We start from the raw sequence: 10908 nt of genomic DNA, 5'->3' as shown, positions 1-10908 counted from the left end.
GCTCGCACTTCGCATGATAGCGAGGCCTCAGCACATATCCCCGCTTTTCGAGAAATTCGTAGCGGTCCCTCCACGCGATTTCATAAGGTAGGAGTTCATAGAGGCCGTCTCGTGTGAGTGTTGCGTATCGGCGCGCCGCCTCTGGAGACAGGTAAGCCCAGTGAGGCCGTTTCTTCTGAGCGGTTGCCGTGGTCATCTGAGTGAGTGGTGTTTATACGGAACGTAGCTGCAAAGGAAAGCAGTCGCCGTGGTCGACGCGGAATGGACGTTCGGAGACAGTTGCTTCAGCGCCTACTGACACATCCTACTCACCGTACATCGTACGGCAACTGCCGGGGATGTCGCGAAGAACGGTTCACCTGTAGGCTCTATATACACTTTTCCTGCGTGAACCGTGGTCGAGACCCCCGGTGCTAAGGAAAGAATCAAGATACTTCAAGCGGTCATGGTCGAGATCGAACTTGAAGTAGCTACTGGCGTAAGCCCATCGACTATATGACGGGCCCGCCCGCACTGGTTGAGGAGGTTGTGCACATTTGCTTCATGCACTCACTAAATATACCGCCTCATCACGCTCTGGTCGATCGCTAACCATGATTTGATAGATGTGAGCTTGATGCCGTTGGAACCTGGAGATGATATACATAAGAGTGACCTGTATCGTCAAACCAAGTAGCCTTACGCCGCAGTCTCGCACCGAATACGCCTGTTTTGCAACGTTGTCACGAAATGCCCTTCTTCAACACAGTCCTGTAGCGGGGCGTCGCTTCAAACCGCGGTACAGCCGCACAAACCATCCCAAGTCGGAGTTGTGCTTTCGCTGTCATGGACGTGATGATGTCGCTGGCCTAGCCGGCGCGGATTGGTCTGTGCTGCTGTATCCTGCCTCCCGCCTCCAGCTTCCTGGCTTCGGTACGAGTCGAAGCAGACGTCTTGTCATGGCTGCCTAAGCTCAGCATGCACCGCAGTGCATGCGCCGTGATCTGTGACACAGTCGAGGATCCGCCGCATGCGTCCCCGAAGTCCTGACCCTGTTCACGTGGAAGGGCAGGGACGAGCATACCCTGAGAGCAAGTAATGGGTCGGGATGTGCGTGCAAAAACACTGGCCCCCTGCTGCATAAAGTGAGCTCATGAGATGGCTTGATCTGCAGGGAGATACGAATATGCTTACCCAATAGCGCCGTCTGTGCGCCCAGCACGCCTACTCGCAGGCTTTCTCGAGGATTCTTGCAAGTCTTGCTTTGACAGCCAGTTGGCCCGCGTCGCGTCTCACGCGCGATTTGAAGACGCAAGGACTGATGGTCCACGTAGATTGAGACGTAGTCGATACAGCGTACATAGGATGGTTCCTAAGCGATGCCGGGGATGCGATAGCGAGAGAGCGGGAGTGATGCGTGGGCGACGATTTTGGGTATGCGATGTACAACAGGCTAGTCCGTCTGAAGGATGAGACGGTATGGAAAACGCGGAGCTGATAATGGACTCACGATGAGAAGGCCGTTCAGCCAACGAACCGCTTGAGGTTGCTGAGCCCGTCTCGAGCTGCAGCAATCGTGTCGTTGATCATGCGTTCGGGACCGGACTCGGCCCTTGGGCTGAGGCGCCAGCGAGTCTTAGACGGGTTCTCGAGCCTGCACAGTTGTTGGAACATGCTGACAAGCTCGCCCGCAGAAGGCCGGAGCTCGGGTTGGCGTTGCTTCATACAATCCACAAGTGGTGCCAAGAAGTCCATGTCGTGATACTTCTGTAGTTCTAACGATTGAGTTGCATGCGCATATGGGAATACGTAGCAGGATCTTGGCGCTCACCTGTTGGAACTCTTTCTGGAAGACCGTGCCGAGCGCGTGCACGTCCGCCTTGTATGCATCGTATGGAGTCGTCCAGGAGAGTTCGGGAACTGATGCATCGCGACCTAACTTGCCTACGACTTGTGAGGAGCCTCCTGGTGGAAACTTGACGGAGAGGCCGAAGTCGACGTAAAAGTACTTGATCTGAACGTCTATCCTCCGCAGAGGTTTCAGTTCGTCTATGGCATCGATGGAACTATCCATGCGGACCGGGTGGTGTCCTTGAGGGTAAAGTAGTCGGCCGTCCATCATGACGTTCGGCACCGCTATATCCCTAGATCACGAGTGAGCAAACAAGTGAAACCAATGTGTAAAAAAGGTATACCTGTGAGCTACGGAGTGTGAATGGAGAAACGCGAGGCCCTAGGGCGCATGAAGAACACAGTATGGCGTGATTGGTCAATATGGAACGCACCTCTAACATTTGACGAACGAACTCGATGACCTCTCCGACCAATTCAAACTCGGGGTTGTCGAAAGGCCTCAAGAAAGGCATGACCATGAACGTGTATGTTGGATCGAGCGTGTCCGGAAAGACGTCTACGATGGGTACGCAGTGGTTGTGTGGATGCTTGATAGAGGTGAAGAATTGCGCAATCTCTATCTCCTGGCCTGTGTTTTGCAAGCGCTTGATGGCGACGAGATTCCCGTCCGAAGCTCTGGCGTCAATAATATTGAGAGTCTGTTACGGCTCATGTTGTTCGCTCTTAGCCTTTTTTATTAAACAACACGCGCACGGCTTACCATGGACATTATTGAGTCCTCGCAATAAAACGGGTCAATGTTGGTACCGATCCATGAGGGTCGCCAGTCCTGCGCATATCGCGGCCGGAGGACGTATCCATGCTCTAAAAGCTGCGGTCTTCGGCTCATCCACATTTTCTCGAACGGTGAGAGACCGTATGTGCCTTGCTCGGTCACGTCCGCCAGCCTCTGTGTCGCCTCGGGGGACAAGAAAGCGTAACTAGGAAGTCTCCCTCGGTTATGCATCTGCAAATTGAGAGCATAGTCAGATTCTGACGTGTGATTCTTACGTATCATAACATAGGACTTACCTTTGAAGCTTCAGGTGAAGCAGATGTCTGTCGGATGGTGGTCCAAGTTCAAGGGAGTGCTGAGTTCGCGCTGCGATCTTGGATGCGACTTGCCATAATGAGACGCGTAATCACGTAAGCACTACTTCAGCGCCTCCAGTTTCAACGGCGGGTCGAGCCCTGCGCTTGGCATACTCTGTATCCTACCACCATTTCGACTCGCATACTTTTTCTCTCTACTACACAGGGAGCTTGCCTTCAGGCAGCTTGCTTATGGTAGCACCATCTTCTCACGCGACATTTGTCACAAAAGACGAGCCAGCCATCATCATCAATCTATCCAGTAATTCCAGTGTACTCCGCCAGTCAATCAGCAGCGGCCGAAGGACATGTCGAGCATGCCTTCAGTTCGCTACGAATTCTTGGTACGCTTGAAAAATATGTGGATAGACGGAAACTGAGCATGTGGACAGATCTTGACGGCTCATCTCCCCGAAAACACTGCCTTCACGCAATATTATAAGGCGGCGTCGGCAAGCGACTTTCCCACCACGAGGACGCTCAGAGGTTCGGTGCCAATAACCCTCGGCGCGATCGATATGCACGTCCTCCACGAGGCGCAGTCCGTGCATTCTACCCCTGGCACATTCCGGAACTCAAATAGCGCGAACTCCAGCATGATGATGCCCCCAGGTTCTTTTGTCCCGTCCGTCTGACCCGCCACGGCCGTGTCGCTGAGTATCCATACGCCCGTTGCTTCCCCACTTTTCGAATTCTTGCTATGGTTGACTTCTTTAATGTCTGGGATATCGTGATAGGCGTACTGAGCCTCAGCGCCCCCTTCATTGTGGCGTACATCTACCACCAACTCCCATCGAAGAAGGTGAAAGTCTTGTCGGCCCTTCTCCAGGAGACGAATGCTCTCCTCGTGTCTTGCGTCGAACAAGGACTGTAGACTGAGGCCAACATCTCTGACTTCAAGGCGCAACTGTCTCTGTGAGTGGCACCGCTTTCGGTGTGCCGGTGGCGTCAACACTGACCGCTGCCTCCAGGTTGCACGCGCGAACCATTGAGGTGCAGCTGAAAGTCACCAGCACGCCATCCTGCTCCGAAGACATCGCCAATATGTTCAAAGGTCTCACTCGCCAGATCAACTCCGTGTGCATAGACGTGAAGATAGTTAGCGTAGCCATATCTGTACGTTCCAACCCGTCCATATCGTATCGCGTATCGTACCTGGCTAAAATCGCTATAGACGACCAGTCTTGATGAACGTCAACGGCTGGAACGAATGGCGGAAAACATCGGGGCTGAAACCGTCCATGGTTAGCGCCTGACTTCCATCCTAAGCAGCGCGTACACCACTCTGACAGTGCCTTGAAGCTACCGCAGACTGCCCTACATCGGAGCCACCAGGCCGTACGCCCTCTTGCGATACGACTGCAGGGGACCGGCCTGATGTGGCGTCGGACTCGGCTAGTGTGGCGCCAGACACGCCCCCCTCCGCTTCTTCCTCGTCCAGCGCATACGGCTCGGAGGAAACCTCAGAATCGCCTTGCTCAGTCTCGCGTCAGCTGTACGTCGGCTTGCAGGTACACACGGGGTTTTTGCAGCCGGCCTCATCTCCCTCCTTGCCGGCGTGTGCCACGCCTCCCCCTACACCGCCACATCGCGACGGCACTCAAGACTCCTGCAGCAGCGAGTCATCCACCGATGCCTCAAGCATTCTGCCTACCCCGCGCCGGAAGCGCAGCATTCCCACCCACCGCACCCGCGCTTGGGCTCATTTCGTGCGTCAACCCCGCGGCAGACGGTCGCTGCAGTCGCAAAAATCCGACACCACCAAGCTGCTTGGCAGATCGTCTACCGTCGAGCTCGTTGATGAACCAGAGGAAGGCGGCCAGTGGGAAGACGACCCCGATCATCCGCTGGAAGTCTATCACGCCTAGTCCCTACCAGTAACCCCTACCTCTTGTTTCGTTTCCTTCGCTATGCTGCCTCCTCACGCGTCGTTCTACGTCCGCTGCGTCGTCTCCTTCCCCATGCATGTCTTTCTAGTTGTCTGCACACTCTCGTACCCGCTATGTTACTCTCCTCGCTCGTTCGCTTCCGTAAGCTGTATATTGGCTGTCAACTCGGACTCCCTGTATGAAATATCGCCACTCCGTACACACAACACGAGTACCGTTGCTCACAGTTTGTCTCTCCGCGCGGCGGGGGTGTGGTTGTTGATTTGAAATCCAGCCTTCGAAGATCGGAATGAGAGTCACTGCCTCACGTGCAGGCTCCATACCATTGCACATCTTCCACGACCCTCTGGCATCGCGCAGACCGTGCATATGACGCGTCGCGAGCATCTGGTGCTGCAGGTATGGCGTTCGCGTGGAACGCCAGCGCATAGTCACCATCGCGCCGCCGCAGTAGGGCGCGTCTGGGATGCCACTGTGCGAGGACGGTGACTCGTGAGTAGACTGGGCCGTCGCCGAGATTGTGAAGCGGCTCACTTTGAAGTCGGCGAACTCGTCTGAGCGACGCCTGGCCCATTGAATCACGAGCAGTTGAAGGGTCCGAGAACTTGCCACGACTGCCTGACGGGCACTGACGATCTTCGTAGATTGAGACGTAGTGGATAAAGCGAAGCAGAGAGCACGATAGCAAGACAGCGGAGTGGATAGATAGGCGCGAGGTAGACGAGAGATGATGCATGCTGGTACGGCTCTATTATGTGGTTATCTACGTAAGCCGTCAAGAAATGAGACGGTCGACGAAAGGAAGTGACGTACAGTGGGGCATACTCTCACCCAACGAATCGTTTGAGGTTGCTCAACCCGTCTCGCGCAGCGGCGATCGTGTCGTTGATCATGCGTTCGGGAGCTGACTCGGACCTCGGGCTCAGGCGCCAGCGACCCTTGGAGGGGTTTTCGAGCTTGCGGAGTTGCCGGAACATGTTGATGAGCTCGAACGCAGGGGGCCTGAGTTCTGGCTGCTTTTGCTTCATGCAATCCACTAGGGGTTTTAGGAAGTCCGTGTGATGGTATTTCTGCGAGTCGTTAGGTTTAGCCACAAACATGATCGGCGTCCATACGAGGGAGCTCACCAGCTGAAACTCCTTGTAAAATAGATTCCCCAGCGCGTAGACGTCAGCCTTGTAAGCGTCGTATGGAACGGTCCACGATAGCTCTGGCACTTCGGCGTCGCGACCCACATTCCCCAGGACCTGCGAAGACGCCCCTGGCGGGAATCTTACCGAGAGGCCGAAGTCGACATAAAAATATTTGACGTCGTGGTCGATACGACGAAGTGGTGTAAGCTTCTCGAGAAGGTCTGGCGAGCGGTTCCTTCGAACAGGATGGTGACCCTGGGGGTATAATGGTTTGCCGTCCATCATAGTATTCACCGCGGCTATGTCCCTGGTTTCGAATGTGAGCCACAGGTACGTATAGGACAAGGCCAGTCAACATTACCGATGAGCTACAGAGTTTGAATGAAGAAAGGCGAGGCCCTGAAGCGTATGAGCTATCCAGCTCGACGGGGGACACGGTTATCGCACGCACGCACCTCTAGCATTTGACTAACAAATTCAACAACTTCGCCGACCAGTTCGAACTCGGGATCATTGAATGGTCTCAAATAGGGCATGATCATGAGAGACCAAGAAGGATCAATAGGGTCCGGGAATACTTCCAGGATGGACACGCAGTGATTTTCTGGATGTTCGATAGAGGACAGGAACTGGGCGATTTGCGCTTCCTGGCTTTTATTCTGGACGATCTTGATTGCAACGGGGGTTTCATCCGAGGACTTTGCGTCCATGACATACAGTTTCTATGCAAGCGTGAGGTGTATGTGCAATCACGTTGAGAGGGCAACTCGTCTCTTACCCGCGACACGATGGAGTCTTCGCAGTAGTATGGCTGGATGTTTGTACCAACCCATGACGGTTTCCAGTCCTTTGAATAGCGTGGACGTAGCAAGTATCCGCGCTGAAGAAGATGAGCCTGCCGAGCCTGCCACAGAGTCTCGAAGGGTGTAAGATTGTAGGTACCCTTCCGGGTTAACTCTTCCTCTTTCTCGGCGACCTCTGGGGTCATGAAAGCACCACTTGGTAATTGGCCGCTCTGACCCAGCATCTGTACAGAGGGCGTAGAGAGCTTGGGATAAGGCAGAATATTTGAACGAAAGCACAACGAACCTACCTGTGCGGTTGTAGCAAAGTTGCATGGTCGCTAATTCCAGTGCTCGAACGATCTGTCACCGTTGCGATTTCAGGCTCGCCAGTGGGAACGCTTACCGTTTAAGCGCCGCAGCAGTGCGTACGCACTGCGCACGTGCTACTCCGATCATGCAGACGGCGAGCAGCTCTATCGTTACGAGCTTCTGCGCCTCCAAAATGCACATCAGTCACGATGTTCCCTCGTGTACCATGCTGAGCACCAGCTGAGTGCGCCGCAGAGAGCACACAGGCAAGTTCGCACAAGGGTGCATCGCATGTAGAAACGTATAGCGGGAATCCTCCTAGATTGAGAGACGGATGATACAGCGTAGTATGAATAATGTTTCCGGGAAGAGTGTGGGTACCAGAGCAAGATAGCGGGGACGATAGATGGTTGGCGACGGTATATGGATGCGTGGAATATAGAAACCTATCTCCAACGCGATGATAAGACGCCAAAACAATGAAGTGTAAAGACACGCGGTGAATTACAATCAGCCAACAAACCGCCTAAGGTTGCTCAACCCATCTCGTGCGGCGGCGATTGTGTCGTTGACCATACGTTCGGGAGCGGACTCGGTCCTCGGGCTGAGACGCCAGCGCGACTTGGAGGGGTTCTCGAGCTTGCATAGTTGTTGGAACATGGTCACGAGTTCGCTTGCCGGCGGCCTGAGATCGGGCTGTCGTTGTTTCATGCAGTAGACGAGGGGCTTGAGAAAGTCTGTGTCGTGGTATTTCTGCATTCATATCCAGTTAGGCACACGCGGAGCGGCGAACGAGCAGATTAGGAGTGATACTGACCAACTGGAACTCTTTAAAGAAGAGGTTTCCGAGAGCGTGTATGTCGGCCTTGTACGCATCGTATGGTACATCCCAGGACAGCTCCGGGACCTCGGCGTCGCGACCTACATCTCCCAATACCAATGAAGAGGCACCTGGAGGAAATCGTGCCGACAGGCCGAAGTCGATGTAGAAATACTTGATCGGGTGATCTATACGTCGTAGAGGTTTCAGCTGGTCGATGGCGTCTACGGAGCTATCCGTGCGGACTGGATGGTGTCCTTGGGGATAGAGTGGCCGGCCATCCATCATGACGTTCAGTGCGCCTATGTCTCTATGTCCGGATCAGCGGCGCGTTTGATTTTGACTTATGGGAAGAAGTACCTATGAGCAATACGGTGGGAATGGAGGAATTCGAGACCCTGTCATGTTTGAGAGTACTGTTTAGCACAGGTAGTCGTAAAACGCACCTCCAGCATCTGGCGGGCGAACTCGATGACTTCGCCGATCAGCTCGAACTCTGGATCATCAAATTTCCTCAGGTATGGCATGACCATGAACGTCCAACTCGGTTCACTAGCGTCTGGGAAGACATCCTCAACGGGTACGCAGTGTTTATGCGGGTGCTCGAGCGAAGTCAGGAATTGCGCGATTTCGATCTCTTGGCCTTTATCCTGGAGGCGCTTGATTGCTATGAGCCTCCCATCAGAGGTTTTCGCATCGATAACGTTCAACTTCTGTTCATACTTTGTTCGTCAGCCCACTTCTTATCAAGAACAAGAGGTAAGCTTACCATCGACCTAATCGAGTCTTCGCAATAGAACGGATCGATGTTCGTGCCTGTCCACGAGGGTTGCCAATCAGGCGAGTACCGCGGCCGAAGCGAGTACCCTCTTTGAACGAGGTACGGCTGTTTTAACTTCCAGATTTTTTCGACAGGTGAGATAGCGTAAGTGCCTTGTCGGGTCATCTCAACCTGTCTCTGCGTTGCCTCGGGCGACAAAAAAGCATCGCTGGGAAGTTTGTGCCGATTGTTCACTGGCATCTACGAAGATTATCAGTTGGTGGACTACCACAGGGATCAGCAATACGAAGTGCTACCTAGTGTTGCCGTAGCCTATTCTGTCTTGTTGACTGGTCGAAGTGAGGTGAGAGTCTTGGATGCGCGATCTTGGAAATACTTTCCAAAAAGAACCGTGGAATTACGGCAGCAAACGCCATTGGCTCTGCTAGCGCCGGCACGCCGTGCCCGTCAGCTTCAGCCGTGACCTCCTTCAAGTTTGACTTACTCTAAGGCTTCCACTGCTCCGCCCGAGTCTCGCCATACACTCGAGTCTGACTCCGTCCTCTGCCACTATATACCACCTCTCGGAAGCAAGAACTGAACTAGAAAGGCACGGCACCCACAGGCAAGTTCTCAAAGCAAGTTCCCAGGGTCACTGTTATCGCAGCGGCGCACCACTGGCAGCACCTTCAACATCTTCAAAAAAAGTAAATTTCCTCCAAGTCCGAGCCGCAACAACGTACCTGCCGACCCCGCAAAACCCTAGCTCACTCGACATCTATTCGCAGTGAGGACAACCCGAATGTCTAGAATTGGAACACGTACTCTTCCGCGTTGATTTTCGTATGACAGCGCGTGAAATGTCCGTCTCTCGGTCGGCGCAAGCGTTCTTCCCGGCCCGAGGCTCCTGGAGAGCTTCGGTACGCCGTCGCAAGGCGACAAGGAAGGGGCGCACAGCGTATGTAGCCACCTTAGCCTAGCTAGAGGGCCAGTAACGTGAATTGACACTCGCGACGCCGTGGACAACGCTCGAGGCCGCGAGAGCTCGAGGTCGGTTTCGAAAGCAGGACAGTTTTGAGAAGTTCATCGACGGATAGGCGAAAACCAGGCTCATGTCGCTTCATGCATTCAACTAGATGCTGTATCAAATGAGTGATGCTGAGCGTATACTAGAGACCGCGCGTTAGCTACGCATCAGGATCGCGGAGGAAGACGTACCTGCAGGACCTGTGCGTCGGACATATCTTACGGGAGTTTGATGGGAAGCTCTGAGATATCCACGTCTCTCTCGATCCTGTCAATCACGGTGGTAGCTGCTCCGGGAGAGGGGCACGTAGGCAGGCTGAATTCGATGCAGTAATATTTCCCCAGCTAGTCGATTCGAGGAAGTGACACAGCAACAACGTCGTAGACGCCGGCTGGGGAGCGATGCATCCGCACGGCTCCGCACGGGTGGTAATCGTCGGGGAGTATCAACCAGACGCCCTTCATGATGTTGGGCAGCGCTATAGCCCTAGATGCGTATCAGTCATCGCTTCGAAGGGGTAACGGCGTTTCTTACCTGTGCGCGATGTTGTGCCGGTAGATGAAGTCTCTTTGGGACAAGACGCCTACACCGTGATCGCCTACGGTCTGCGACTCGGGCTCGTTGTATGGCTTGATGCTTGGAGGAACAAGCATAGCGTATTCAACATCCGGGGGTCGAGAAGGGACTAGGTAATTGCTGGTATATGTTGATCGTCGGGGCCGCAGTCGGAGGCGATGAAGAGCTCGGAGGTGGAATTTTATTGGCACGTCTTCCTCACGTACTTGGTCGACGCATGCCCCATCCTATTCAAGATGCGTCCTTTGTACTGAGTGCCCGCTGAAGATATAGCGTCAGTTCGTTGACGTGCGGGACAAATGAATCCATGTGCCTTACAGGCGACTAGCCAGAACCTTCACAAAAATCGGACCGGATGGATGTTCAGAGCCACGATGCTCCTACTACGGATGATGGAAATCTCGTGTTTGCTCGGCGTACAGTTGCTCAAAATTCGGCGGCAGGTAGACGTAGTCAAGGCGTTTTGAATGGTTTGCCACAGTCAACTCGAAGCAGGGACGCTGCTATCGGCATTGACCAGTGATCTTAGCAGGGAGTGCGACCGTATCCGACGCCTATATGGGCCCGCGCTTGAGCGAGTAACGCTGGCTCAGCCTGAGCCTCAGATGACGTTGTGCTTGAGATGTCGGGGATGAAGCGAGTCAA

General features: G+C 54.1%; 5 protein-coding genes across 5 annotated transcripts; 1 reads left to right on the top strand and 4 right to left on the bottom strand.

Annotated features, from left to right (window-relative positions):
- Positions 1-1503: 1503 nt before the first annotated feature.
- On the bottom strand, positions 1504-2839 carry TRAVEDRAFT_132053 (uncharacterized protein; the record flags this gene model as incomplete). Its single annotated transcript, XM_008044841.1, has 5 exons — positions 1504-1746; positions 1811-2123; positions 2175-2212; positions 2265-2531; positions 2594-2839. The coding sequence occupies 5 exons, from the start codon at positions 2837-2839 to the stop codon at positions 1504-1506; spliced, it is 1107 nt and encodes a 368-aa protein (XP_008043032.1).
- Positions 2840-3664: 825 nt separating this feature from the next.
- Positions 3665-4832, top strand: TRAVEDRAFT_51836 (uncharacterized protein; the record flags this gene model as incomplete). Its single annotated transcript, XM_008044563.1, has 5 exons — positions 3665-3766; positions 3839-3879; positions 3936-4080; positions 4139-4208; positions 4276-4832. 5 exons carry the CDS (start codon positions 3665-3667, stop codon positions 4830-4832), a joined length of 915 nt encoding a protein of 304 aa, XP_008042754.1.
- Positions 4833-5680: 848 nt separating this feature from the next.
- On the bottom strand, positions 5681-6974 carry TRAVEDRAFT_51835 (uncharacterized protein; the record flags this gene model as incomplete). Its single annotated transcript, XM_008044562.1, has 5 exons — positions 5681-5923; positions 5981-6293; positions 6348-6385; positions 6442-6708; positions 6765-6974. 5 exons carry the CDS (start codon positions 6972-6974, stop codon positions 5681-5683), a joined length of 1071 nt encoding a protein of 356 aa, XP_008042753.1.
- A 616-nt stretch (positions 6975-7590) lies between these two features.
- Positions 7591-8846, bottom strand: TRAVEDRAFT_51834 (uncharacterized protein; the record flags this gene model as incomplete). Its single annotated transcript, XM_008044561.1, has 5 exons — positions 7591-7833; positions 7898-8210; positions 8261-8298; positions 8347-8613; positions 8670-8846. 5 exons carry the CDS (start codon positions 8844-8846, stop codon positions 7591-7593), a joined length of 1038 nt encoding a protein of 345 aa, XP_008042752.1.
- Positions 8847-10031: 1185 nt separating this feature from the next.
- TRAVEDRAFT_51833 (uncharacterized protein) lies at positions 10032-10340 on the bottom strand (the record flags this gene model as incomplete). Its single annotated transcript, XM_008044560.1, has 2 exons — positions 10032-10173; positions 10222-10340. The coding sequence occupies 2 exons, from the start codon at positions 10338-10340 to the stop codon at positions 10032-10034; spliced, it is 261 nt and encodes an 86-aa protein (XP_008042751.1).
- Between the last annotated feature and the right edge of the window lie 568 nt (positions 10341-10908).

Source organism: Trametes versicolor, assembly GCF_000271585.1.
Source record: "Trametes versicolor FP-101664 SS1 unplaced genomic scaffold TRAVEscaffold_11, whole genome shotgun sequence".
Taxonomy (NCBI): Eukaryota; Fungi; Basidiomycota; class Agaricomycetes; order Polyporales; family Polyporaceae; genus Trametes; species Trametes versicolor.
Note: the sequence above shows the minus strand (reverse complement) of the source record. Positions and strands in the feature narration are given on the sequence as shown.